General features: G+C 27.0%; 5 protein-coding genes across 15 annotated transcripts; 3 read left to right on the forward strand and 2 right to left on the reverse strand.

Annotated features, from left to right (window-relative positions):
• The first annotated feature begins 115 nt into the window (after positions 1 to 115).
• LOC127289583 (ATP-dependent RNA helicase p62-like) lies at positions 116 to 7,399 on the forward strand. Of its 3 annotated transcripts, none has more exons than XR_007844198.1 (8): positions 116 to 261; positions 417 to 508; positions 1,220 to 1,258; positions 2,087 to 3,148; positions 3,369 to 3,547; positions 3,624 to 3,683; positions 4,674 to 5,321; positions 6,035 to 6,272. XR_007844198.1 is itself a non-coding variant. In XM_051317585.1 (8 exons), coding segments are annotated over exons 2-8 (1,689 nt in total). In that variant the 5' UTR covers positions 117 to 261; positions 417 to 506; the 3' UTR covers positions 6,590 to 7,399. The 3 variants fall into 3 exon arrangements, 2 of the variants coding, with proteins under 2 accessions (XP_051173542.1, XP_051173543.1); XM_051317585.1 differs by lacking the exon at positions 4,674 to 5,321 and adding an exon at positions 6,492 to 7,399 and having other exon boundaries at positions 117 to 261; positions 6,035 to 6,283; XM_051317586.1 differs by lacking the exons at positions 1,220 to 1,258; positions 4,674 to 5,321 and adding an exon at positions 6,492 to 7,399 and having other exon boundaries at positions 118 to 261; positions 6,035 to 6,283.
• LOC127289587 (hatching enzyme 1.2-like) lies at positions 6,741 to 8,973 on the reverse strand. The gene is made up of 6 exons (XM_051317597.1): positions 8,807 to 8,973; positions 8,563 to 8,663; positions 8,339 to 8,435; positions 8,128 to 8,257; positions 7,857 to 8,053; positions 6,741 to 7,790 (listed from the first exon to the last, which is right to left on the reverse strand). Exons 1-6 carry the CDS (start codon positions 8,913 to 8,915, stop codon positions 7,516 to 7,518), a joined length of 909 nt encoding a protein of 302 aa, XP_051173554.1. The 5' UTR covers positions 8,916 to 8,973; the 3' UTR covers positions 6,741 to 7,515.
• LOC127289586 (mitochondrial thiamine pyrophosphate carrier) lies at positions 8,784 to 12,954 on the forward strand. 2 transcript variants are annotated; one of them, XM_051317596.1, is made up of 5 exons: positions 8,784 to 8,893; positions 9,791 to 9,936; positions 10,172 to 10,324; positions 11,104 to 11,306; positions 11,496 to 12,954. In XM_051317596.1, exons 2-5 carry the CDS (start codon positions 9,820 to 9,822, stop codon positions 11,953 to 11,955), a joined length of 933 nt encoding a protein of 310 aa, XP_051173553.1. In that variant the 5' UTR covers positions 8,784 to 8,893; positions 9,791 to 9,819; the 3' UTR covers positions 11,956 to 12,954. The 2 variants fall into 2 exon arrangements, with proteins under 2 accessions (XP_051173553.1, XP_051173552.1); XM_051317595.1 differs by lacking the exon at positions 8,784 to 8,893 and adding an exon at positions 9,308 to 9,536.
• LOC127289584 (uncharacterized) lies at positions 12,617 to 22,096 on the reverse strand. Of its 7 annotated transcripts, none has more exons than XM_051317588.1 (9): positions 21,762 to 22,096; positions 21,433 to 21,578; positions 20,945 to 21,127; positions 18,245 to 18,382; positions 17,988 to 18,096; positions 17,309 to 17,455; positions 14,831 to 15,067; positions 14,293 to 14,679; positions 12,617 to 14,179 (listed from the first exon to the last, which is right to left on the reverse strand). In XM_051317588.1, the coding sequence occupies exons 7-9, from the start codon at positions 15,062 to 15,064 to the stop codon at positions 13,400 to 13,402; spliced, it is 1,401 nt and encodes a 466-aa protein (XP_051173545.1). In that variant the 5' UTR covers positions 15,065 to 15,067; positions 17,309 to 17,455; positions 17,988 to 18,096; positions 18,245 to 18,382; positions 20,945 to 21,127; positions 21,433 to 21,578; positions 21,762 to 22,096; the 3' UTR covers positions 12,617 to 13,399. The 7 variants fall into 7 exon arrangements, with proteins under 7 accessions (XP_051173545.1, XP_051173546.1, XP_051173547.1 ...); XM_051317589.1 differs by having other exon boundaries at positions 21,427 to 21,578; XM_051317590.1 differs by lacking the exon at positions 17,988 to 18,096 and having other exon boundaries at positions 20,945 to 21,578.
• LOC127289582 (cilia- and flagella-associated protein 100-like) lies at positions 20,097 to 26,521 on the forward strand. 2 transcript variants are annotated; one of them, XR_007844197.1, is made up of 9 exons: positions 20,097 to 20,464; positions 22,138 to 22,291; positions 22,532 to 22,742; positions 22,849 to 23,100; positions 23,267 to 23,636; positions 23,835 to 24,064; positions 24,398 to 24,721; positions 25,232 to 25,781; positions 25,871 to 26,521. XR_007844197.1 is itself a non-coding variant. In XM_051317584.1 (8 exons), exons 2-8 carry the CDS (start codon positions 22,188 to 22,190, stop codon positions 25,544 to 25,546), a joined length of 1,806 nt encoding a protein of 601 aa, XP_051173541.1. In that variant the 5' UTR covers positions 20,097 to 20,464; positions 22,138 to 22,187; the 3' UTR covers positions 25,547 to 25,844. The 2 variants fall into 2 exon arrangements, 1 of the variants encoding a protein (XP_051173541.1); XM_051317584.1 differs by lacking the exon at positions 25,871 to 26,521 and having other exon boundaries at positions 25,232 to 25,844.
• The last annotated feature ends 1,320 nt before the right edge of the window (positions 26,522 to 27,841 follow it).

The following is a 27,841-nucleotide window of genomic DNA, read 5'->3' on the forward strand; positions in this document are numbered from 1 at the left end:
TTTCTATTTATATTTTAATTAGAACAAACGCCGCAATAACAATATAAAATGTTAAATCAATATCTAATTTGATCAACATGGTAGTTTCTATGGAACTTGTATGATTCTGATTGGTTATTTGGAAAATCCATAATTGCATGTGAATGCGCAGAACCTGATTTTTAAAGATTTGCGCATAAGTGAAGGACTTCTCCCACTCATTTTAATAATTATTTCCTGTTTCTTCTCCAGTTGTTCTTTCTGTCCCCATCAACGGCACGGGTGAGATATGTTCTTTATGTTATATAACATTTAACGTAAATATTACGTTTAAATTTCTTATTTATCGTTTACTTTATTAAATTTTGAAAAATTAATTTCATTCTGTCACGTTATTTTAATAATTAAAATACCTGTTTATTTTTAATTGTCTACAGAAATCTTTGCCGTAATTACACACGTTATTCATCAACAACAATTGTTTTTTTTTGTGGGGATTTGAAAAGCAGAGGACAATAACATCAAACATGTAAGTAAAATTTGCTTATAGAACAATTTGATTATTATTTAACTTATGTTCGTCGTGAACGTTTTATAACGTGATGCGCTATATGAATGTACCATTTGATATTTCAAGTTTGTACATTATAACTTCATTGTGCTTATAAATATATACCATAATTCATATTATTTGAATGATTTAAAATTCATATTTCTCAATTTTGTGTAAACAGTCATTGTTGAAATATTCATTTTTTTTACGAGCTCAATAATGGATGATGAGTGATTTGTCATCTCAAAAGAGTAATGGCGGCTTGAAAGGTGAATTCACTGTTTTTACAGCCATTTTTCAGCATTCTATGGAATAAAAAAATTTAGGGTCTATTTTTTAATGTGCAATTTAGCAATTAATGTTAAAATTTGAAATTAAAAATTTTCGGATACAAATTTCACTTAGCACGTGGAGTGTTACTTCCGGGATGCTTATCTATGATGAAACATTATGCTTTATTGATTTATATAACCAGTTTCGGTTTTATGTGACGTATGCTTGCTAAATATTATTTTTTTAAAATGTTAATTCGCGTAATTCGGCGTTCTTTTTTCCTTTTTTTTAAAAAAAAAAAAAAAATGAGCCAGAAGACTTGTCAAGTTGAAGTACATAGTCTAATCTGAAAAATTTAGTATATCTATGTTTTTCTTTTCAAGAGCGAAGCTAAAACTATTTCTGTTTTTCAAGGATACGCACGTTTAGTGGTGTACTTGGAGTTTTACGCCGGTTAGTATTTAATTTTAAAAATATTTCATATCAAGTTTTGCTGATATGAATCCCGTTGTCCATGTGAAATTTATTTGAAAATTGTATCTACTTAGGCAGAAATTAAATAATTGAAATTGAAATTATGTATCTGAAAATATCGATATTTAAAAAAAAAATAATGAATTAATATGTACTAAAATGTGTTTTATTATAATTAGTGTAAAAAGTCACTAATTTTCGTTATTGAAAAGAAAATTGCTTAGTTGAATTAGGGTGTCTAACATGTTAGTGAGGTTCAAAAGTAGCGCATTTATTGATTTTTCGAGGTAGACACGCTTGATGAATTTTTACCGATATGTAACGCTTTTTTATTCATGTCAAGGAAATTTTCTGAATCAGAATTGAACTTTTATAATTTGTTAGGCACCCTGTAAACATTTTTGGAGTTAATGAAAAAATTATTACTTAGTGACAATCGACCCTTATTATAATTTTTATTAAAAAAAAAAAAAAAAAAAAAAAAAAAAAAAAAAAAAAAAAAAAAAAAAAGGGAATGAATATTGACGATTATATTTTCAGTAAAGTTTTTAGTTTGGATAAATTGAATTTTACTAACAAAAAAAAAAGCCCTTCCATTTTGGCATGCCTTCATTTTGTCACTTCAATGGAGCATGAATGCTTGTGGAAGGGAGATTAATTTGTGAGCTATGCCTTCGGAGTCCACACATTATGTCTGGAACCGTTTCTCAATGTTCACTACAATTTTATTTATAAAAATTGAAAAAGACCATTTTTCTATTTTTGGAATTTGTATTTTAATTATTTTTATTTTTTTTTTTTTAACAGGACTTACGGAGGATACCGTAATGGTGCATCAACAAACAATCGCATGGGAGGCGGTGGCGGAGGAAGTGGAGGACAAAGGAATGGATATCATGGTAGTGGAGGTGGTTCACGATTTGGTGGACGCGGAGGAGGTGGCGGTGGCAACAGCTACGGTGGAAATACACGAAATGTTAATAATCCAAAACTTTCTGGAGGCAGTTTGAGAAAACCAAATTGGGATTATGAAAATTTGAAACCTTTCAAAAAAGACTTTTACATTCCCCATGACAATGTTCAATCGCGTCATGTTCGTGAAATTGAACAATTTAGAGATGAAAATAAAATAACATTAAAAGGAACAAGAGTTCCAAATCCAATAAAATATTTTGAGGAAGGTAATTTTCCCGATTATGTAATGCAAGAAATTAGAAAACAAGGTTTCAATGAACCAACACCAGTACAAGCACAGGGCTGGCCCATTGCTATGTCTGGACAAAATATGGTTGGAATTGCCCAAACTGGCTCTGGAAAGACCCTTGGCTACATTTTACCTGCGATTGTTCATATTAACAGTCAACAACCATTAAATCGTGGTGATGGTCCTATTGCATTGGTGCTTGCACCAACACGTGAACTTGCACAACAAATTCAATCAGTGGCAAATGATTTTGGCTCATTGTCATATGTTAGAAACACATGTATTTTTGGCGGTGCGCCAAAAGGACCACAGGCTCGTGATCTTGAGCGTGGTGTTGAAATTTGTATCGCCACACCGGGACGTTTGATTGACTTTTTAGAACGTGGCACGACCAATTTACGAAGATGCACGTATCTTGTTCTTGACGAAGCTGATCGCATGTTGGACATGGGATTTGAGCCACAAATTAGAAAAATCATTGAACAAATCAGACCCGATAGGCAGGTTCTTATGTGGTCTGCTACATGGCCAAAGGAAGTACGCAATCTCGCTGAAGAATATCTTACTGATTATATTCAACTTAACATCGGTTCACTTACTTTGGCTGCTAATCATAATATCCTTCAAATTGTTGATGTTTGCCAGGAACACGAGAAGGAGACAAAGTAAGTTCTTTTTTTTTCAAAAGAAAACAATTTTATAAAGAAAAAAATTTTAAATCAAATTTTTTAAAATTGTTAAATGATGAAATGATATAAATGAAAAGTTATGATTTTATCAACTTTTTACCTCTGAGAAGAACTGATTAATAATTAAAAAATTTTAAGTTTGAAATATTTTCATAATGACGATGATATTTATAATTTTTTTTTTTTTAATTTTCAGATTAGGAACTTTACTTCAAGAAATTGGCAATGCCAATGATGACGGAGGAAAAACTATTATTTTTGTCGAAACTAAGAAAAAAGTTGAGAACATCACAAGAAACATTCGTCGTTATGGATGGCCTGCTGTTTGCATGCATGGCGATAAATCACAACAAGAACGTGATTATGTTCTCAAAGGTATTTTTTTTCATCTAATTTTGAATTGAAATATAATTTTGTACATTTTTTTTTAATTTTATCGTCTTCATTTCAGAATTTAGAAATAAAAGAGGTGGAATTCTTGTAGCAACAGATGTTGCTGCCCGTGGTCTAGGTGAGTTTTTAATTAATTTCTTCTTAACTTAAGTCAGAGGATTTCGGTTTCGCGTTTTAAGATAGAAAAAAAAAAAATTAGAAAGATTCAGGGAGGTGGCGATGTAGCACAGACTGGTTATATGAAGTGATGCCTTACTCGTGGTAAAGTTAGATATTTTTCTATAACACTATATCTTACAATTCTATTAAAAAAAGGGAATATTTTTTATAATAGTTTTGATTGACATTATTTTATAGAAAAAGGAAAGCTAATTTTTAATCGGAAGATAAATTTTTTACACATTGGCTTCAAGACTTATATACTTTTTTTGCAATTTCTCAAACTTAACATAAGCTGAAGGATACGATAGAGGGCATTAGACAGTTAAAAAATTTATTTTCTATTTTTTCGTAAATTTAAATTCGTATTAGGATTTTAAAGGTAATTATTCTTTCATAGATGTATAGAGTTCTAGTTTTTTAAATAACGAAACCCTTTTTTTTAATATAATTTCTCTTTTAGTGTATAAACATTTTTTAAATATTTGTTTATAGTTTAATTAACAAAAAAGGGTGTCCACTGTAATTTCAAAAATCCAGTTTTCAAATTTTGATAATAATTTACTTTTTTATAATTGATTAGTCATTGCAATAAATGGTAGACACTCTTTGAAAGGGGGCGCTAATGCAATCTATTCGACGTTTAAAAGAATGTCGAAAGTGTTTGTCGTTTGATATCTACCTTCAAATTTATAAATTAAAATAGGGAATATTTCTGTATTTGTAAGGTAAGATAATTTTTATTAATATTTTGAAAATATGTTTCGTTAAAAATGGAAAAAAAAAATTGTCATGAGTTTAATTTCTGTAAATTGGTGAGTTTGATATCAATCGAAAGCATAGGCTTGTGTCAAGAAATTGAGAAGAAAACATTTAAAATCTAGAATCTAATTATATAAGTGGGCATCTTAGATTTTATTTTAATCAGTCTGGTTGTCCTTTGTTTCAGAGGCACATGGTGCACAGTATGCGTTGAGTGTGCGATGAGCGAAATTCATCCCCATGGCTCACTCAGTGTCTGTGTTCCTTTGAAAAAGCTATATATGCCAAGTGATATATAGAAGTTATACATGCGCCTGTAGCAGGCGTGTTAAATGTGTACTCAATGTGCCTCTGTGTACTTTTGCCTGTGTACCACGAAGTTAAAAAAAAAAAAAAAAAAAAAGTAAATAAATATGGTGGTGCCCGGGTATTTTTTACTCGCGCTGGTTGGCTGGCTGGCTATGACTGATTTTTGCATATAACAATTACAACCATCACACCGACATTCAGCCCGTGCGAGACAACAATCTATTGATTTTGCTACAATCGCTACTTGATGGGAATGTGTGGTATATAGGAGACAAGACATTGCGTACACTGAACTTGCATTCAAGAATGGCACATCCTCGTTCGTGATGATGGAATGCTAAGTTCAATGGAGCAAAATAATATTTAAAAAATAAAAAAAAATATAAAAAAAAAAAAATGGGTTTGTATAAACTATGGTGCAGCTAACAATACATTCATACACGCTTGAGCCTTGTCGAAAAATAAGCATTGCAGTTATAACCAAAATGTAGTATGGAATATCATCTTGGACTGTCCAACTGATCAGGTATTTCCTTGGAAAATTAATTCACTTTTTATTCAAATAATTTTTATAACATGAAATTAGCTTTCACAAATTACACCAAGTGTTTTTTAATTACAAGATTCCGTCATTGTCAAATTAAAGACAATCTTGAATTCTTAATTTTGCTAAATACAATTTAACAATTACAATTTTAAAATTTCTTTTCGTATTATTTAATTTCAACTAATTTTTTTTTTCATTTTTCGAAATAAATATTTGCACATTTTAAATTTGCACACAATTTTATTTGATATTTTTTTTATAATATATAGTGGAAGAATGTTATAAATGAAAATTATTTGGAATAATAATATTTAAAAAAAAAAAAAAGTTTTATTTTATCAAAGATCAAATTTGCCTTCAATTTGACAATGATTTTATTTGATACTGCAAAATCTTAAGTGTTATGTCTGTATAGTGTATGAAAATGATTTAGGCTGCTCATTGCTTTTTTCCAAATTCAATTGTATATTTGCAATAAAAAAAAAAAACTTATAACAAAGTACCAAAATGTACGATTTTTTGAAAAAAAAAAAAAAAAAAAAAACAATTTCATAAAGTGGGGGTTTTTTGAGCTGAATACCGCTAGTTTTTTTGTAAAAATGAAAATTCAATTGGCTATAACTTACATTGTAAATTAACTTGTTTCTAATAAGATGTGAAACTATTTTTTCTAACGAGTTTTTTCTCTGTAGACGTTGATGACGTTAAATACGTAATAAACTTCGATTATCCACAATCGTCAGAAGACTATATCCATAGGATTGGAAGGACGGGTCGTAGTCAAAGCACGGGCACAAGTTATGCCTTTTTCACACCACAAAATTGTAAACAGGCAAAGGACCTCATAAGTGTTCTTAAAGAAGCTAATCAGATCATCAATCCAAAGCTCAATGAACTCGCATCGCGAGGAGGCGGTGGTGGTAGTTCTTATGGAAATAAAAGTAAGTATTTTGCAATATTTTTAGTTAAATTAATTTCAGTTACTTTCTACAATTTTATATAGTATCGAGAAAAATGAATTCAAAACAATTTTTGATAATTTTTAACAAGTTTCAAAGTTATTTTTACTTAATCATTTTTGGGTAAAATTTACTATTTTTTTTTAAGTTTTATTTTACATTTTTTATTTAATAATGTTCCTTTTTTTAGATCGATGGGGTTATGGAGGAGGAAGAGGAAGGGAAAACACATTCTCTGGATCGCACAAGAGATTCGACTCTTCTAGAAACTATAACAATTACAGTTGATTTGTGAGCCCTATTTCGAAACACCAGGTGGGGCAACAAACGATCTTTTAGGAAATTACTTTTCTTACTTTCATATATATATATATATTTATTAAAAATCAGAATTTTTATTTTAAATTTAAAATAAAAATTCTTTGCCCTTTTTTCTAAAAAAAAAAAAAAAAAAAAAAAAAGAATTAGTATTCTAAAGCTTGGATACATTTTTATCATTTATTGACGCGAAAATTTTCTCAGTATAAACGTCTGTTTGCTTTTGTCTAATTTTTCAGACGTTCCAGTTAATGAAAGATCGTTTCTTTACCGAGATAATAAACTAAAAAAAAAAATAGTAATACAATTAAAAAATAATTTTTCGTTAATTTTATTTTATTGAGTCAAACGTCTGAAAGTTATTATTTTTTTTATTTTTTTTTAATTATTTTTGACAAAAGCAAACAGACGTTTGTTTATAAATTTTCATTAACTTGTAGCAGGTTACAAGTAAAATTAATGAAAAAAATGAATAAAACTTTTGATAGCAATTACGGTAAATTTAAAAAAAATAACGTTTGCGATCACTGTTAGTCCAAAGATTAAATTTAATCTCGGTTTAGAACGAAATCTTCAGTATTCATTCCAACGTCTCAGAGTAGTCTGAGCATTGTTAAGACTATTCATTATAACTTTTTTTTTTTATCTTGATCATTAGAAAAAGAACTTTACCATCGACAAACTGTGTTAAAAATAACTTACAATACATGTAATATCATTTGGTAAATTATTGCACATCAATGTCATGTTTTAGATATGGAATAAAAAAAAGAGAAAACATTTTTGAGTTTTTCTTATAAAAAAAAGTTATATTTGTGTTTTCCTTGTAAAAATAATTATATATATATTTTTTTAATTAATTGATAAGGTTTAACTTGAAAAAATTAAATAGTGTTTTATATACCTAATGTTTGACAAAGATGATGATATCTACGAGCTAATGATGGCTTTTGCAAACAGCCGTAAAGTTCGTTAACCTTTAGACAATCGGTTTTCGTCATTGCTTTTCGTTGACCTGTTAATTTTACACCTGACCTTAGCGGTTCAAGGGTTGGCTTTCGTTTGCTTTTACTAAAATAATGACTTCCATAATGCATTATACTATCATAATCATATTCGTAATTGTAAGTTGTATTAGTTGCACTGTGTTTTGCGAAGTTTCCTTTAAATCCTGTAAATTTGAATTTTAAGAAACCAATTTTAATATTTTAATTTAAATTTAACCCAAATTACTTACTTGATATAATATTATTGAAATTGACTTTCACAAATTTATCGCGATCAGCTCTACTTTGCTCGTGAAAAATTCCCAAAGCATGCATTAATTCGTGAACTGCTTTCCCCTCAGTTCCTAAGCAATTGGGACCTTTTTCATCAGGCGGTTGTAATGACAAAATTTGTACGCCTCCAGTTTTTCCCACATATGACCAACAACTTTGAAAAAAATGCAATTCAATTATTTTATATGATATTGATATTTGTTACAAATATTTATATATTATACAAACCCTTGTGGATATTTTATTGGCCATATTACAACAAAATCTTTAGCTTCTCCATTCCATGGAATAAATTTTACACATGTCATGTAATTCAAATACGTTAACGCTTTATAAATAGTAACATAATCAGATGGCTCTAAAAAAAATAATGTTATATAAATAAATTTTAATAATTAATATTTAAGGTTTTTAATATAATTACATGTTGAAAACATACTGTAAAGTGGACTAATTACATAGGGTACTGTTCTTTTTTCCCATATTTTTTCTGGAAAAACGTCCCATCGTAAACCAATTCGCCAGTGATTGTAATACTAGAAATATAAAATTATTTATTTAAAGAAAAAGGATTACTTTCTTTTGCAATATAGGTAGATTTTAATTAATTAGAAGAAATCAAATTATAAATTTTCTATAATTCAAATTTTTAAAAATTCTTACTTCATTGGACATGGCTATATCCCCTTCAAATAGTCCAGGACGCACTTCCGGATCCTGATCTGAATTTTGAAGAATCTTTAAATCTTCCGATGATATTTTTGCTATAAAATTTTTAATTATATTATTAAAAATTACAATAGATGACACCACTTTGTTATATGCAAAATTTAATTACTATATAGAATTAATTAAGCAATAGAAGGTAATGTGTATAGAACAATTGTTGTTTTGTACAATTTTATACCTATATCAGGAACAACAGGATGTATTTCATTTGGAACTTCAAATATAAACTCATCTTGTGGGAGTGCACTCACGAAAAAACAATAAGGTAATATAAATAAAATAAACATAATTATATTTTATATTTATACAGAAGTTAAAGCTTCTCGACTATCTACTACCTGATACAGAATTATTAACAACTAATATATAGACCTCCGATCTAGTGAAATGAAGGTCAGTGTGAAAATATGTCAAGCAATAAAAAATAAACTTGATTTAGATACATATATTATTAATTAATAAATTTGTTTTTATTTTATTGTTGAATGAAAACTTGTTATACAAGTTATTCATATTCGCGCCAATTCTATAATAAATTTATTCGAATTTTTAATTTGTTAAATAAAATTAATGATAATTAAAAAGGATTTTAGAAAATTAGGTCAATCATTATTTTCTTTTATTATTTTAATTATTACGTAAGTTATATTATTTTTAAAATAAGATCAACACGCCAATGGATCACGTAGTCGTTGGATCATGGACATAAGTGACACAACTTTGATGCGTAGAACAACAAAAATGTTTGTTTACATTTTTTCTTGTGCATTTCAAGAATTTATTGAGTTAATTTTTGATATTTAAAGTAAAATAAGATTTTAATTGACATAAGCAATTTATAATTAGTGAAAATTTGTGTAGAGAAAAAGTTAGAAAACACTACCGGATGAAGGAAAGAAAATTTTGAGGTTAGAATTTATTTGTCATGAGTATATCTTATTTTATTGTTTATAATAAATATTAATTGGTATGTTTTGTAAATTTAATATTTATTATATTAAAAATATTATTATCATGTGCAATAAATTGTTATTTTGAGTAAATTTTTAATAATAATTCTATATTTTGTATTGATCTCCAATTGAAGCACATGTTTTATTCTTTGTGTGCGCGACCACATTTCTATGATTAAAAATAACAATTTTTTAACGTTTCAACACAGTCAATGAAGTTATTGAGACAGGATAGAACATGGATGAATCCCTAAAACTTGCAGAACCATCATCTGCAGCCTTTGCAGGTGCTGTTAGTGGATGTATAACGAGACTATTATTTCAACCATTAGATGTAGTGAAGACAAGATTTCAAGTAAATATTACATTCTTTTTAATTGCTTCAAGTATTTGATTTTTTTTTTTAATAATAACATCATGTAACTTATCGTTTAAGTTAATGTTTTGATTGGTTATTTCTACAATGACCTATTTTTAAGTTTTTCACTTTTTGAGTCTTGAATTTTTTATGTTCGCTATACATATAAATGAAAAATTGATTATCTTATGAAACCAATTCAAAACATTGATATTTACGTTTTTTTTTTTAGCTTCAAGTTGAACCAATAAAACACCATTCTGTAAGTAAATATCGTTCGTTGCCACAAGCATTTGCATTAATTGTCAAGGAAGAAGGTGTAAGTGCATTATGGAAAGGACACGTGCCAGCGCAATTATTATCTATTGTTTACGGTATGAGCCAGGTTGGTCAAAATAATTTAATCAAGGGTTTTTAATATGCTTAATAAAAGCAGTTAATTATTTAGTTCATGATTTTAAGCTTATATATATATATACAAAAATTTAGATTAAAATTATTTGAAAATACATGAATTAAAAATATTTTGCTTGCATCATTTGATAAGAATTATACATTATGCTAATAATAGCTGCGAATAATTCATTATTTCATTTTGTTGCTTCTGATAAATAATTATGAATTGTGATTATGCAAGTGACACAATGCGAGCTTTGCTTTTCTCAAAATTAGTTTTATTTATGATTTAATGACCTCTTTAAGACTTGAATTTTTTAAAGACCGTAGGTCTTTAAGGGTTAATTAACATGTAGATATCTTCATTTTTTAATGTTATAATAGTTCTCACAAATGTTTCTTAAAAGCTTAAAACAATTTAATTGTTATTTAATATTAAGCCATATTTCATTTAGATTTATAGAATATTTTATAATAATGAAAAAGAATTATTAAAAATTTGTTTAGAATAATTATTCTTTACATAGAAATTAGAAAATAGTTTCTAAATTTATTTCTGAAATATGGATTTTTATTTTTTTAGAAATATCTCCAAAAATTGCAAAGAAGTATTCTAGACATATAAAGGGAATATGGTACAAATTGGAAATAAATTCTTTTTGAATAAAATTATTATTTGCGTAACTCACAATTTTTCAAATAATTTTTTTTTTTTTTTTAATTAAAAACTTGACATCGGTTTAAATAAATAATTTCTATTGTTTACAGTTTTATTCCTACAATTTAATAACACAACATTTAAATCGATATCAAATTGTTCATGAATGGAGAAATACATTACATTTTGCTGAAGGTGCAATTGCTGGAGCTGTGAGCACAACGTTAACGTTTCCATTTGATACGATAAGAACAAGATTAATTGCTCAATCAACAAAGCACAAAGTTTATCATGGATTATTTCATTCTTGTTTGTAAATATCCAAAAATAGTTTATTTACCTTTAAAAAAAAACCCGTGATATTAAAGTTTTACATTTCTGGAATATTCCATTTGCTATTAGAATATTCAATATTTAAGAGAATTTTTTTTTTTTTTTTATAAGGTACATTATTTTTAAATTCTGATGAACACGTTTATAATTCTTTTTTTTTCCATTCTAGATCCATTTTTCGGGAAGAATCTTCAAAAGCTTTTTTCCGCGGCTTACTACCAACAATTTTACAAATTGCTCCTCACACTGCCTTTCAATTTTATTTCTTTGGAATATTTAAGGACCTTTATGTTAAGATTACCGATGATTCCAGTACTAGCATAGCAGGTACTATGACAGCAGGAAGTCTTGCCGGACTCGCAGCAAAGACGATTATATATCCATTTGATTTGATAAGAAAACGACTTCAAATTCAAGGCTTTCAACATGGAAGAAAAGGATTTGGAGTTTTCTTTCACTGCACTGGAATGAAAGATTGTGTTATAATAACAATTAAACGAGAAGGTGTTAATGGACTTTTCAAAGGTTTGGTGCCGAGTCAGGTGAAGGCTGTAGTAACTACTGCTTTACATTTTACAATTTATGAACAAACTTTAGTTATTATGCAAATTTTGAAAGAAAAATATTAGCTCCTTTTTTTCGATATGAGAATTTACAGAAGCCACATTGTGTTTTACAGTTTTAGAGACAATTTACATATTTTTTTAGTTTAGTTAGTTTATTTTTTTAGTTTAGTATTTTTCAAAGAGAATAGGAAATTTTTGAAAAGGAATTGAGCTGAAGTTCTTGACATTAGAACTGAGTAAAAAAAAATAATTCAAAAAAAATGCTGATGATAATAATACTATAAAACCTTTGTGTACTTAATTGTAATTATTTTTAAATTAAATTTAAAAATAAGTTAACAATTATATTAAAATCATATCAAAATTAATTAAATTATACAACTTTAATTTCTAAATATTTCTAGTAATGTATATATAAGTAACTATTATAGATTTTTGATACACTAAAAATTATATATAGTTAACTATATAAAATTAGAAATTTTCTATATGAAATTTGAAAAATCAGACTAATTTTTATCATTTCTGATTTAAGGAACTTGAACCCAATCTGTGAAGAAATTTTTAATTAAAGGATAAAAAAAATGATTTTTCAAAGAAAATAGTTATAAATAGTATGGCATATGTTTAAATTTGCAAGATACTCGAATACACAGTATTTATTATTAAAATATTATATATAGTATTCAAAGCATAAATTAATCAAACCCTCAAAAGTTGGAGGATAATTATTTATTTAAAACGTGATTAAAATTAAAGATTAACCAAAATAATAATGAAAACTAAATGTATTAAACAAAATAGTGATAAAATATTGAAATGTTAAATAAAGCAGTGATTAAATTCAAATATTTAATGAAATCAGAAGTAATTGCAAATATAAAACAAAAAACAGTTATTTATAATCAAATTGTTTGTTGAGCATGTGAAAATTTAATTTTATTATTCACATTTACATTTGTAATTTAATCAAATTTAGATTTTCACTTTAAATAAAGATCTTTCAGTTTCTAGCTATGTACATGAATACACTTTTAATAAATAGAGAAGAATACAATTATATATTATTAGTTGTCTATCGACGATAAAAGATTTTTCAAAATTAAATAGAAATCTCCTTGTAAGTAGACTTTAAAATTGACATTTCATTTACAATAATTCTTAAGGATCAGTTTATTTTATTTTGAATAGAAATGTCATTCTTTGTGTTTTTTTACAGAAAATAATTTGCATGATGATAAATATTTGAAAATATAATGAAAAAAATTGTTTTTATATTTAAAAATTTTCAAGTTAAGAAACTTTTTTTGAAAAAAATTGGAAACCATAAAATTATTTCTGAAATGTATAACGTAAAATAAACGTATAAAATACGTATCATTTAAAAATTAGGTCACAACATTTCGACTCGAAATAAAACGAACTTGGCCCTTAAGACAAATACTTATTATTAGTCACTGGCCTTGGTTTCGCTTACAGCCAAGAAAATGATTTATAATGAAACTTGCTATCCATAACTTATCGTATAACCCATAGAAAGCATTAGTGTTTCTTTTATAGCTGGATGTAGTTGTCTTTCAATATATTGCGTTAATGCTTGACTCGCTCCTTTTAAAAATACATCTTCCATTTCTCTAGCAACATTTTCTCTCGATTGCCAATCTCTATTAATCCCCTCAAAATCATCAGGCAATTTTTCATCGATAAGAATTTCCCTTGTTTCACGTGGTGCTTCATTTTTCATAATATTAATATCCTCATTATTAGAATAATTTGTAATTATTTTCTCTTCATTTAATTTCCATTTTGGAACTAGTGTGACATTACCAATAGTTATTGAACTATTTCTTGCCACCCATTTTGCTAAAGCTGCTGCAAAATCTTTTGGATTTATTCTTTCAGTTGTGATTTTAGTTTCATTTATGTGTGATAAATTTTTTGACTGATTACGAAATTTCTCGTATTTGCGGTTTTTTCCAACAATTTGAAATGGTCTTATTCGCCTCTGAGTTTTAGTATCATTGCGAATGCCAGTATTATTTATTTTACTGTTAGGTAATTTTAAATTATGAGCAAAATTTTCCAGTGATCTTCTTTTACGATTATCCGACCTCGTGATCCAGTTACTTTTACGCCATATTCCTAAACGGGCATCTGGCGCATATAATTCTCGAGATTGTCGACTTTCGTTAACAATAGCAACATCTTCTTCGTTAGCGACACCAACTAATTCACGTGGTTCGGCTGCCTCGTAATTCATTTGAGGAGATATTGGAATTACCTTTAGCTGTAAATTTTTTTAATTATGATTGTTAAATAAAATTATAATAATTAAAATTTTTTAACCAAATTTACTAATTTATATATTTTATTTAAAAAAAAAAAAAAAAAATTGGTTACCTCATCATCAGGTCTATGATGTGGTGGCCATTTATCCTGTCTCTTAATTTGTTTCTCAATTCTGGCATTTGGACGACAACCGTACGCATAGATGGAGGCAAATCTGGGTTCCATGAAACTAGATTCCGTCCGAATTCGCATAGTTCCTCGTCCTCGAGCAATGGGACTTGTATAAAATTCAATACCGGCTCGTCGAAGTCTCAAGGTCATTCGACAGGATTCTGAAGGAAAATGAGCTCGATAATCACGTGGAACCAATGATACCAAACCAGAAACTGATAAATCATTAAATAGAACTCGCGTTTGAATTGAATTATCATTTGGCTCATAGGAACATTTTTCAACTTGAGCCCAAGGTCCACCACGAGTATTTGCATCTAGCGGCAGCTGCAGGTAAATTCAATTTTATAAATTTTATCGATTAAAAATTACCTCAAAATATTAATTTGAATTTATTTTAAAAGTTTTACTTATGATTTTTTGAAAACAAATTTTTAAATTAAAAATTTTTTTAATAAAAAATTTTATTTTCCAATACCTTTACAGCAACTCGAGATACTGTCATTTCAAGAGGTGCCGTTTGAAGTTGTTGGTGATATGCAACACTACTGTCATCGTCATCGAGTCTATTTCTTCTGATCGATTCTCGATGAAGAGCATCTAAAGCCCGCTCCAATCTGATTCCACATCCGTCATAAATTCCGCCGGTTAGTGGCACCGAATTTATCGGTGTCATCGTCAGGAACAATATCACTGGCAATCGGAGAGGCATTTCCTTTTGAAAGTTGAAAAAAAAGGAAGTTATTATTTTCATATATTGCATAATTTACTTTCTGTTGTGCACGTGCTTCACGCAAGTAAGAAAAAGTTTTACACATTTTTTTTTTTTTTTTGAAAAAAATTATTATTTTCCACACTATGAACTTGTTTGATTTGTCTTCATTTTTGTATTTTATTTTTTCTATTATTTTAATTTTGTCTATTATATTTCATTAAGTTTGTAAATTAAGTAATTTTGTTTTGGTGATTATTTTTTTTTTTTTTGTTTTCTGAAAAACATTTTTATCTCGTTTCCTCTAATTACTTGATATTAAATTAGCGGAAAATTTTATTTTTAAAACTGGTCCAAATTAGAGGAACCAAAATTTGAAATGGAATCTTTTCGGTAGAAAGATTTTAAAGCTGGAACGTAATATCCTTTTTAATAATTCTTTATTATTGTCAGATCATTGTGATTTAATAGAAAAAGGCAAAATAATTTCAAAGAGAGTGAAAAATTCATTTCTCTCTCTCTCTCACTCTGGAAAAAATAAATAAATAAAGCGTTGATATTTTGTTATATCCATAAGAGAGCTTATCGTGCTATGAACCTGACGTCCCTGCGTCATTAAAATATCTCCGCAGGCATATCCTGTAGAAACTCGGTGAATTCGAGCCCGCTGAAACAGAGCATGAACGTGTCTTTCTTCCTTCAACGACAGAATGGTGAAACTAGGAAAGAATAATTTTGATAGTGGGCAATATTCAATTTTAAATAGACAACATTCAGAAATCACATACACTTGTCAAGATCTTGGAGCAGTCTACTCTCGTGAGCGTATATATAGTAAAAAAAAATGCCTCAAGCGACAAAAGTGACCTAGTAAACAAATCTTACAAGACTTAAATTATTTTTAGTTTATAATTATTATTATTAATTTTAATTATACAAATAATTAAAATTATCTTAAATTTTTTTTTAAAATCAAATCATTGAAATTATTTCCAAATAATTTCAATTTTAAATAATAATTCGAAAAAGTCTAAATATTTGACTGATAACTAAAGCCAAATGAAAATCAACTGAAAATTAAAAATTATACATTGAAATTAATTTTTAATGTAAAAATTGAAAATGTCTTGGAAAAAAATTTATAATTGTTATAAAGGATATTACGTTGTAGCGTTAAGAGATTTAAAGGACTGATATTTTCACAACTTTTAAGACAATTGAGACAATATAAGAATGACGACATATTGAGTCTGTACTTGTATGTCATCATTTTCCGCGTCTCCAGATTTTTTTGATAATTCATAACATAAAAGAATATTATGAAAAAATTGGAAATAATAAAGTAATAAAATAGTAAAAAATAAAATATTTCTTAAGAAGACATTTATCTATATTTTAAAATCATTATAAAGTTTATTGAACGTATTATCTAATAAGTGTCATTGAACTAAATCAAAATTGCGAATCTCCCTCTTATCTGAATCTCCTGTTTTGTAACAAAAAGCGGTTGTATGCTAATGATGAAGTCAATCTAAAATCGATGATTTCTCAATTTCCTATTACACGTAATCGAGATCAAACTATTATATTGACTTTAAACTTCCGAATATACCTTAAAAATGGCAAATATGCATCAAATTGTTACGCACGTACATAAATGCAAATACATATTGCACTTAAGTGTTCCAAGAGCAGAACGAGACGCGTTCTTATATGCTAATGTTCAATATACGGAGTTTGCTCTCGACTTTTTTTTTGTGCTTCGTTGACGCCATACGCATGAATTTTTTAATTTAAAAAATGCCGAAAAACGGGATTTATTTATTTAATTTTACTTTATATTAAAATTATTATAAAAATTTATTTCCACAAATTAGAAACTTAATTTGCTTCATTCATCAGACAAATTAATCTTCAGAGATTAATTCAAACTTCAAAGCGAGGAAAAATTAAAACATAATTTAAAATTATTAAACAATTTAGACAATTTTAAAGTAAATTAAAAAATAGAAATTAAAAATTTACAATTATGATTTCATTTTTTTCAATTTAAAAAAAAATTAATTTTTGATTTAAATGTATGCTTTGTTTAATTTTTGTTTGTTCTTTCAATTAATTTTTCTATATTTTTATTAACTTTAATTATTTATTTCTTTAAAACAGTTATAAAGGATATATTTTTATTAATTTTTTTTACTTAGGAATTATTTTTGTAATTATTGTAAAACTTTTAACATAACTTACCAGGAATTTTTTTATTGAGTCACTATTTCGTTATAATTGCCAATTTGAATTTTAATTGGTCCCACGTGAATGAAGTGAACCCCAGAAAATTTTTACAATTCTTCTACCCAAAAATGTCATTAATTGGATCATACTTCAAAGTGAATCCTGAAAAAACGAATTTTTAATAATTAAGGACAAAACTTTGTGATTTTCTATTTATTTCTCTGATAATTTTTTATTTAAATGAAAAAATATAATTTAAATAATAGAAATTATTAATAACTATTGCAATAATAATGGTATACAAAAATTAATAAACTAAAAAATAAAATTAATAAATTTAAAATGTTTAGAAAATTATAGCGTGTTTAAAGAACTTAATGTTTTTTTTTCAAACTAATTTTTTTTTTCGAATAATTTATTGAATGAATAGAAAATAATAATAATTATTATGATAATGAAAAGAGATTTAAATATAAATTCTCTCGATTCACATAAATAAATATAAAAAAATGAAGATTCACGCGTTAATGAACTAGTACGGAAATGAGTATTGTATTACGAGTATGTGAATTTGTATAGAGAAAGTAAGAAAGTGCAGAAAATGAATAAATAATAAATTCAGATTAAAATTTATTTTTAAAAAGTGCACAAAAAAGTGTCATATAATTTAATTGGAAAATAAAATTTCACTCACTTTAAAAAAGTAAAAAAATTTCCACGTTTGCAAATTTTTATCCTTTTAAATTTCTTACGATTCACCTGTCACTTTCATGTTTTTTTTTTTAAACAAACAATTACTGTTTCTAAAAAAAAAAAATTATTTTTGAAATTGTAAAATATTAATTTTAAATTTAATTTAAATTGAATCTATATATGCAAGAATTTGTACCTATAAAATTGAATTTATATTTATTTTTTTATTTTTTCTTTTCTATTTTACTTGCAACTTACAGACACAAGAGATCAAACAACAATGAAAGTGCCAACTCAAGTTGTATGGTTCTTGAAGCAAGTTGTACCAAACCGTCTTCCTTTCTTTCTGTGATTTCATGGAAGACGCTAGTAGGAGCCTTTACGATCAGATTGAATCTAGAACACTGGTATATGTAGAATGGAACCGGATTGCAGAGTTCCTAAAATTCTGACATAACGTAATATACATTGTGTCTCCTATCTTTAGTTTACATATACAGCATACGTAAATAAGGTACTAAATTAAATTTTTTAATTCAATTAAATTTTATTTGTCTCTAATATAAATGTAAATACAAAATTTCTTTATTAAAAAATAGATTTATCAAATTAGAATTTATATTTTTGAAATTTTCTCAATAATTAAAATATTATTTCAAAATAAAAGTAATTAGAATAATAGAGTTTACAATACAATTACGAAAATAATGTATTATACAATATTAATGTAAATTTAAATTTGGTGAAAATTTAAATTTTCCCGCTATAACTGAATTTTGAAAATTTTTCATGGGATTCCCTTGATAACACTATCAATGGGGGATTCCCATGTGGAGAATTAGGAAAATTTCTTACAACTCTGTATAATTGGTTGCATAATCCTCTGGGAATCCCCGAAGAATATAGAGAAAAATAAATTTTAATTATTTAAATATAAAATTAAACTCGTAAGTAACTTTAAATAATTCGATTAGCGCAATACAAAGAGTATTTCATAAAAAAAATGTTAAATAATTCTTTAAATCTAAATTTTGCTTATATAATTTTAAATAACAGTTAAAATAATTCTAAATTTTTATTTACAATTATTTTTTTTCCATTCAATTTGAATAGAATTAAATTTAGCACCTACCAGCACCATCTATGGGTTTATAATATAAATAGAAAAAAATTAATTTTTTTATTATTCAGAGAAAAATTTAATTAACTTTTATTTATAATTTTTTATTTGTAAACTTCAAATAATTTGAATTATTGTAAAAATCAATTTAATTGAGTATTTGAAATATAACTATTTATCGTTAACGCCTGACTCATAGCAACCGCTTTAGCATCACAGTGTAAAATTAGTCATTAAATAAATTTTTGATTTTTAAAATAATTTTAATATTAACAATTTCTGAAAAGAAATTTTTAATGTAAATACAAGACAAAATTTTATTTTAATTTTAATTTAAACATTTACAGAAATTAAATGAATTCTCAAATTAATGTGAGATATATATTTACATCTCTGCAATAAAATAGATCTTTCACAGGAGTAATTTTGAATGTAATAACTATTACACAAAAAAAAAATTTTAAATAATGTTAAAAAAATATTTTAAAATATTTTTTTGAAAAACGATTTTGATAAAATATTCATAAACTTTTGATAAATTGAAATAGAATAGAAATAAATAACTATATAGAAAAAAAAATAACAATAAATAAATAATTAAGATTACTATAAATAAACAAATCAATAAAATATCTGAGTTTTATCAAAAGTATATTATTTTTCACAACAGCGAAGCGCATGACAAACAATTGCTGACGTAATAAAAACGTTTGGAAATTTCGTTGCTAAGCAAATTAAACATTTACAAAATTTGCAGTCAATACTAATTTTTAATTATTGAAATAAATGGAATTATTTGCAATAATACGAACAAAACTTTTTTATAATAAAAAGTGCATTAAGAGAATAAAACAATATTAATAATTTAAAAAAAAAACAAATATGAATTATTTAATTGCTTGTGAAAAATTAAATAAATAATATAATAAACTAATTACAATTTGGATAATTAAATAAAATGAAAAAAATAATAATAATTCAAATATATTTTTTGTTTTAATTTATTAAAAAACTAACTTCAGTGTAATAACAGAAAATTTTTTTTGTAAAATATAAATGACAGATTATTTATATTGATAAACAATCGAAAATAATTTAATCTTTAATATGTAATTAAAAAAAAAAAAAAAAGTATTGACAATTGAAAAGTGACTAAACAGAAAGGATGATCATCAGTAAAAGGACACCATATCATCTTTTTCACACGATTTCCCTTCAAGATTTTCAGCCGGAAGTCAAATATCGACGGGGAAAAAAAAGTCAAACGTGTCATTGGCATCGACAAACGTTTCCCACCTCCTACACCTCGAGGGAAGATTGAGTTCACTCAAGGACCAGATTCACATTTCGGAATCAGGGTAAGTTCACAGAAATTGTCCCTTATTTACCCTGGTGGTGAAGATTAAATATAGATCGTACTTTTATTTTTAGTCCCTATTTTTTATCAAGGTTATTATAATTATTATTTTACTATTGCTTTCTATAAAGAATAATTTTTATATTTTTAAATGTAGAAATTAATTTCTTTTCAATTATTAAAATTATTTTTTTATTTCATCAAATTTGAATAATAATAATAATTATAAATAATTATTATTTTCTCGGATGACAGAATACAAAATATTGGCAATATTCAGTTTCAAATATCGCTTTTGTTGGAAACTAATTTTTTTTTGTGAAATCGAATAGAATATTTTAAATTTTAAATTTGTGAATGTAATGTCAATATGAATCCAAAATCAATAGTCCAACAATAAAGTCACGTATATATATATATATACCTATATGTATATATAGATATATTGCTCGAGGCGGGGAAATGTTGGATCCATAATCACCTGTTCTTGGTAACTATATAGATATATGTCTAAGCGTGACTTCCTTTCACATTGGCCGATATTCGTACCCACGCAATGAATGATGTGATTCCTTGATAAGGTGTTAACCGAATTTTTAGACTTATTTTATTTTCTTCTCGGTTTCAAGTCCGTGGGAAGTACTTTCAATGGACATTTAAGGCGCTGTATTTAAAGAGAAACAAATAAGGAAATTGTGCCTCATTCATGATCATATAAAGAATATACTCAACACAAATATTTCTTAATAAAAAAATATATATATATATATATATAATTTCGTTATTTTTTTGAAATTTTTAAATGTTTGTAGAAATTTTCATTCTTGGAAAAATTTTTTGATTTTCAAAAACATATATATTTTTTTATTTAGAAAATCTTTCTTCTAGAGAACAAATAATTTTCAATATTTAAGTATTCAGTGAAAATATTATTTGCGACATTGAGAAAATATTTTGGTATACTGTAACTTATTCTGTTTTATGTTCCGGTTGCTGACGTGATGTTACTTCTGCTGAATTATGCATCTTCAATTTTCTCGCAAGTGTCAAAGACTGGTGCATTGATCCATATAGAAAACCACTATATAGTTTTTTTCAAAAATGCGTAAAAAATTCTGAAATTTAAATCAAAGAAAATAAATTAGAAACAAAATTTGATTACAGATGAAAATTTGATAATAAAAAAAATATTATTTTTTTTAAATCAAATTTTATAATATAATAAAAATGATAAACGTTTTTATGTTGAGAAATTATAATTTTGTCTTTAATTACGTCTACTTTTAAGAGAGACTAACCCACACATATAATGTTCAATTCAGATACTGGATACGTTCATTGCACAGCAGACTGTTGTAGACAAAAGAAGACGCTGAGGATTCGAATTACTAACGGGGAAACTCCAACTAAATTAGTCCACACTGAACGAGTCTGCTAGACTTGCACAGTGTCAGCCATTTATAGTATTCACTGTTTCACCCTTCTTTACACTCAATAACATTATATATTTATCCCACATTATATTCTTATATATTATATATAAATTATATTATTGCTATGAATCATAATGACATTACAATTATTATTTTTCAGAGAAATATAATTTCAAAAATTTGAAAATTGTTATTTAAGAGAAAATATGAAATAATAATTAAAATTGTTATTTTTCCTTAGTTGATGTTTAATATTGAAAATTTGTTACGATAAGAAACGATTTCTGAAAAATGTGTGCAAAAGGTCAGGAATCTCGACCTCATTTTCCTCGAAAATCTCCAATCGAGCCGCCAAGCTTTATTGACATCATTTTTCATCAACGTAATGGACGAAGGTAATGCAAAATATATGCAGTTTTCTATTTGCAAAATATGTTAAAAGTTTTATAATATTAACGTTTTAATTTAAAAAGAAACGTTTCTCTTAATTATGAATTTTAGTGATACGATCAAATATAAACAATTTATTTTAATAAAAATAAATCCTTTAATTAGCAAAATACAAATATTGAATTTATGATAATTTTAGTCATTTTCTAATGAAAAATTTATTTAGAAAATTTTTAATTAATCAGATCGCAGTACTATTTTACCAGTGGTCATGAACACTTGGAAAAACCAACAAATTCTGATGAAGAACAATTACCGTTTACTTTACCGCAAGGCAAACATTTGTTGGCATATTTCCATCGTTGGAAGACTAAGAAAACACTCACGTCTCAGAAGAAACGGAAATTTGGCTACAGAAGCTTTCAAAAGCCCAAAAGTATCCTGCCGAACTTGCAAGTAAACTTCCACTACAGATAATAAGAAACAATAATTATTTTTTTTTTTTTTTTTTTGTAAAATCTGTAGAAAAAATTTTAAAAATTAAAATTTTAAATTAATACAGGTAGAATTGGAATTAGAAAAAGAAGAAGAATGTAAAGATTCAAATAAGGCAACATCTATGATAGATTTAGATAAAAATTACTTTAAAGAATTGAAGGGACGTGGCTTAAGAAAACGATTTTCAACTCGCCAATACATTGACGATATAAGAGAAGTTTTAGCTACCAGACTTTTAGCAGGTCAAGAACGTGATGACTGTATACGAATCGATCAACAATTTGCCGAAGAGCAAAAAGTGTTAAACAATATAAAGGTATCAGGCTCCTTTAGTTTAGAAAGTTTTTAACGAAACTAGTAAACAAATTCATTCAATTAAAATTAATTAAATAGAGCAGATGTATTATTTTATAATTAAAAAAGTTTATAAATTAAAAAATATTGAAAAAACTTTTATTATTTTTGTATGTTCCATGAATCAGAAAGAGTGTCGGATGTACGCAAAATCCTTCGAAGAATTTTTATCCAAAGATCACGATGAGAGTATGAGGATTTTAAATGAAGCATCCGAGGCGGAAAAAAGAACAGGAGAAATGACTGCCGAAAAGAATCAACTTTCAAGTGCCTATGGGCAAGTCAGATTAGAGGTCTATTTTTGGGAAGAAGCATGGAGAATGGTTAAACAATGCCAAAAGTTTCTTTACCAGATTTCTCCAATTTCTTGGCGAGAGAAACACGATTGGATTAATAAAAATAAATATCCTTTCTTTAATTCAATTACAGGACAAGCTAAAGATATTTTTAGTTCCACTCAAGATATTGACGAATCGACATCAATATTATCGCTTATCGGTACTGAAAAAAAAAATCCTTTAATTTTAATTATTTATTTAATTATTATTCTGTTGAATGAGAATTATAAAATTTCTTTTAAAACAGTTTTAATAATTCAATGAATAATAATTGAAAACTCAATATAGAGAAAGTTAAGAGCTATTGAGAGAAGAGATACTTTTTATAAGAGTATTGTTTGGTATTATATACTTACAGATATGTTTGAACAAGATATAGAGAATGCAAAACCACCTGAACTCTACTTTGATGATCCACTTGATCTCATTCGTGTCTTCAGGACGATTGAATTGCAAAATCTTAATGCCCTGATTCATCTGGAATCATTAGCGGGACCGATGTCCGATATGGCTATGACCATAGCAGCGACTGAAGATCAAATTAAATCTGAGATCAATGAAATTGCCGAAGGAATCAAGGATCTTGAGGTAAATTGACAATTCCTTATTCAGGGGTAAATTAAAATAATTCCAATTGAACTGAAAAAAAAAATTTATTTAATTTAAATAATTACATCAACTAATTTACTTGAATCATTTTTCAATTAATAAAAACATAGTAATCTTTATTTGGTTTTTCTAAAACTATTTTTGAAATTCTATTTAAGAAATAAGATAACAAACTGTTTACTTTAAATTATGGGAGATTCCCCTATGGGGGGGAGGGGATTCCCCAATATTAAATTTCTAAATAAAGAACTGTTATTTTTTTTTCTCCATTCAGTCGTCAGTGAAAGTAAAATCAACAATATTTATTTTTAGGACTCTATTAAAGCGGCGGAAGATCGTGCAGCTAGTTTAGAACGATATGCAAATTACCTATTACATGGTGTTTTTCGTGACTTGGTATGTTCCGAGCAAGTTTTATATTTGCGTGTCTTCATTGAAGACGCATATGAGGCTTGTGTTGCGCCAAACGACGCTAATCTTGATAGTTTCACAATGATGCGGTCGATTGAGAAAACATATGAAGACTTAAGTCTTGAGCTAGACAGTTTGCCCCACAAGGTGGTTGTCGCTTGCGAGAAAAAGGGCTTCCGGGATGAAATGAAGCTTATGAAAGAAGCTGAGGATGCCACGAGAAAGGTAATTTTTCACAAAAGCGTTCTCTCTCTTGCCAAAAAAAAAAAGAAAGATCCTATTTTCTACAGCAAAAGAGAAACTTGACATTTTTATCATGTCTATGTGTATTAAAATATTTTAAGAAACTTTTCTTTATAAAAGAAAAATTCGAGAAAAAAGTCTCAATGATATAAATCTTGTGCCAAACCATTTACATTATTTAAATACATTTCTTACCTGTGTAAAGTATTTTATTTATTTTATACATTTATGTATTTTATTATTGTCATTTTTGTAAACAAACATAAAAGTAAGGTTAAGATTTCTGCTAGTACCGGAAATACTGTTTAATTGGAACTGGAACGATCGGAACGGATGGAATTCGATTGGAACCAATGGAATTTGATTGGGACAATAAACAGTAAATCTAACCTTATTTTTATGTTTTTCATTATAAATAACACTTCTTTCAGTAAAGAGTTTTATTTTTTGACCCTGAGTTGTGATAATTCCCCTATTTCTGTTTCAATTTAGTTTGAACTCATGCACCGACTGTTGGGAGCTTTAAAACGAGTTATGGAACCGCCAAAGCCAAAGAAACGACAATTGATGAGAAGATCGGCACCTAAACAACAAAAATCGAAAATTGATACTCCCTTACAACCACCAACAGAAGATGAGAAGCAATTTTTAAATTTCTTTACAAATTATTGCCCGCAAGATGATCACAATTCTTTTAGAGCTCAATTTTCAGACGATTTAAATCGTCTTCTGAAAAACAAACAGTGCAATGATTCGGGTATAATTGGAGACAACAAAGAGACCGAAGAGTGTTCGTTTTTCATTTGATTATCTATGTGTGTGTGTGTTTGTATGTAATTACAGTCAAATTTACGCTTCCAACGAAATAAGTGTGTCAATGACCTCTATGAGTGACGTTTAATCCCTACTCTTCGTATATAAAACCGAATTTCAAAGTAATGGTTGGCCCGTTTACACGACAAGTGACATATTTATGTTGATGCAGTGAAAATTCTAATCTTCAAAATCAATAAATTTAGATGAGCATTTGAGTCAGCGAAAGGTAATGAGAAAAATATAATGTATATTCCTATGACATTGTGCTTAATAAATTGACGAAAAGTAATATTTATTAATTAATTTATTTCACAGTTTTCATTATAATCTTCAAAGGGAAAGGAGGACGCTATAATGAGCGGTAAGTTGGTATGCTGAATATGTAGTTTCAAAAAATAAATACCTCCTAAAATTAAAAAAAAAAAAAAACTGAAACTTCTGCGCATCTCTTGCAAATTTTTCAATACGAAAATAGAAAAAATTACTTTTGAAATAGTAAAACTTTGGAAATAGTATTTTTATTTTATTTCCGGAGCAAAAGTCAGAAACTGACATATATTTTAGAATTTAGTTTGGAAGTGGTAAAAATTCGTTTTCAATTTTTTCTATACGATTATTATTGTTCTTCCGTGATTCTATGTATTCAAATAAAAAAAAAAAAAAAAAAGAATAGAAAAATGGCATGCAATATTTTTGTATGTATTCAAATACAATCGCTGCAATGATCCATCTATTGTGTGTTACATTAACCGGTGTATATAACTGAAGAAACGAAAGATCGCGTGCTCTATTGATAATATTCAGGGTTTTTAACCCACTTTCTGCGCCTGATCACTACTAGGAAGCTATTTAAACCAGGAAGTGTTAGATATTTTCATTTTCATCCTCTTTTAACTTTGGAAAATACAAGAGAAATTTCACAAATAATATTTTACGAACAAAATTAGATTTACTGCATATTAATATTTTATTATTATTCCACATGCTTCTGTTCTCGTTATATATAAATTAAAAATTTTGTCTCAGAGCTTAATAATTTTTTGTTTAAAAAAAAAAAAAAAAAAAATTTAATTTACTCAATTTTTTGAGTAAACTTTATTCTAAATCGTTTTTTTTCGTTTATTCGCTTTTCAATGCGTATAGCGCAAACTTGCTTGAATAGAACTTGTCTTTTGTCTTGTGCAGCTTTTATTTTCAGAAATTTACACACGTATAGTTATTGCTATTTGCATGTAAAGAATATATATATACGCCTTACATTCGCAACTCTCATAATGTGTACAGTCAAGCTTTGCTTATATTCTTGGAAAGTTTAAATATCAGGTGAAAGAGAATAAACACTTCTTCAAGAAACATTTTGTATTGTCTTCAAAGTTGAATATAAAGATTCGCTACAGTGATTTTTAATAGTCTTCGAAACGAGAGTTTATGGCCCTTCGACCTAAATCACATTGAATTTTGGGAAGATTAGGATTGCCGCAGGTAAAAACGAATCTCCAAATGGACAGGTGCTGACATTGCGAAATGGACCCGATTCTTCTTTTGGAGTCCTGATTTACTGTTCTCAAAAACTAGATTTTATCAAAAAAAAAAAAAAAAAAATACATTTTTGATTCAAACTATTTTCTTTAACACTAATTCATCTGTGCAAAATTATTATTTAATATTCCAAAATATTTCAGTTATTCAGTGAATTAAAAATTTACTATAACTATAGAAATTCTTCAACAGTTTTGAAAAAAACAAAATTTTCTTTAAATTCAAAATAAATATAATTTTAATTAAAAATTAAATGCACAAATGTTTTGTGCGACAAAAAAAAAAACGATAAGACTTGTCCAATAAATTTTTATGAATAAAAAGCACTGCTTTGTGAATTTTGTACCATTATAATAATTCTACAAGTTGAGAAGAAAAAAAAAAATAATAATAATACGAAAAAAGAGACCTGCATGGGGGCTTGAATTGTGAATACTGAAAGGGTCCATCGTTCAAAGTGAACAATATACTAAAGCCTATATATATATATATTACGCCCCTACATAAAACGAATATGTGTATATATACCAACATATAGGGCTATAGGCTTTTTTCCTTGACCCATCTTTCCCACTGAAAAGGTGATCTTTTACGGAAATTTAAATCTAAGTTACCAATTCCCACGATGTACTTCGGAAACCAGCTGCACACCCCCTGAAGTAGTTTGAGATGTGAGAAAAGTTTGCCATATGTTTATTTTGATCCCAAGTTAGCAAGTAATTCAAATATTCAACACAATAATTATTA

Source organism: Leptopilina boulardi, unplaced genomic scaffold, assembly GCF_019393585.1.
Source record: "Leptopilina boulardi isolate dan_hultmark-lab unplaced genomic scaffold, ZJU_Lbou_2.1 LbouV2_48, whole genome shotgun sequence".
Classification (NCBI taxonomy): Eukaryota; Metazoa; Arthropoda; class Insecta; order Hymenoptera; family Figitidae; genus Leptopilina; species Leptopilina boulardi.

Coding starts and splice junctions, on each gene's coding strand:
- LOC127289584 (XM_051317587.1), bottom strand. CDS start 15,115: ATGCAATATATGAAAATAATAACTTCCTTTTTTTTCAACTTTCAAAAG. Junction 14,680..14,830: donor TATCTCGAGTTGCTGTAAAG/GTATTGGAAAAT, acceptor ATTTACCTGCAG/CTGCCGCTAGATGCAAATAC. Junction 14,180..14,292: donor ATCATAGACCTGATGATGAG/GTAACCAATTTT, acceptor AAAAATTTACAG/CTAAAGGTAATTCCAATATC.
- LOC127289586 (XM_051317596.1), top strand. CDS start 9,820: ATGGATGAATCCCTAAAACTTGCAGAACCATCATCTGCAGCCTTTGCA. Junction 9,937..10,171: donor TAGTGAAGACAAGATTTCAA/GTAAATATTACA, acceptor TTTTTTTTTTAG/CTTCAAGTTGAACCAATAAA. Junction 10,325..11,103: donor TTGTTTACGGTATGAGCCAG/GTTGGTCAAAAT, acceptor TATTGTTTACAG/TTTTATTCCTACAATTTAAT.
- LOC127289583 (XM_051317585.1), top strand. Junction 1,259..2,086: donor GTACTTGGAGTTTTACGCCG/GTTAGTATTTAA, acceptor TTTTTTTAACAG/GACTTACGGAGGATACCGTA. Junction 6,284..6,491: donor TAGTTCTTATGGAAATAAAA/GTAAGTATTTTG, acceptor TCCTTTTTTTAG/ATCGATGGGGTTATGGAGGA.
- LOC127289582 (XM_051317584.1), top strand. CDS start 22,188: ATGTGTGCAAAAGGTCAGGAATCTCGACCTCATTTTCCTCGAAAATCT. Junction 23,637..23,834: donor ATCAATATTATCGCTTATCG/GTACTGAAAAAA, acceptor ATATACTTACAG/ATATGTTTGAACAAGATATA. Junction 24,065..24,397: donor AAGGAATCAAGGATCTTGAG/GTAAATTGACAA, acceptor ATTTATTTTTAG/GACTCTATTAAAGCGGCGGA.
- LOC127289587 (XM_051317597.1), bottom strand. CDS start 8,915: ATGTTTATTTTATTTATATTACCTTATTGTTTTTTCGTGAGTGCACTC. Junction 8,436..8,562: donor ATATAGCCATGTCCAATGAA/GTAAGAATTTTT, acceptor TTATATTTCTAG/TATTACAATCACTGGCGAAT. Junction 8,258..8,338: donor TGTAATTAGTCCACTTTACA/GTATGTTTTCAA, acceptor TATTTTTTTTAG/AGCCATCTGATTATGTTACT.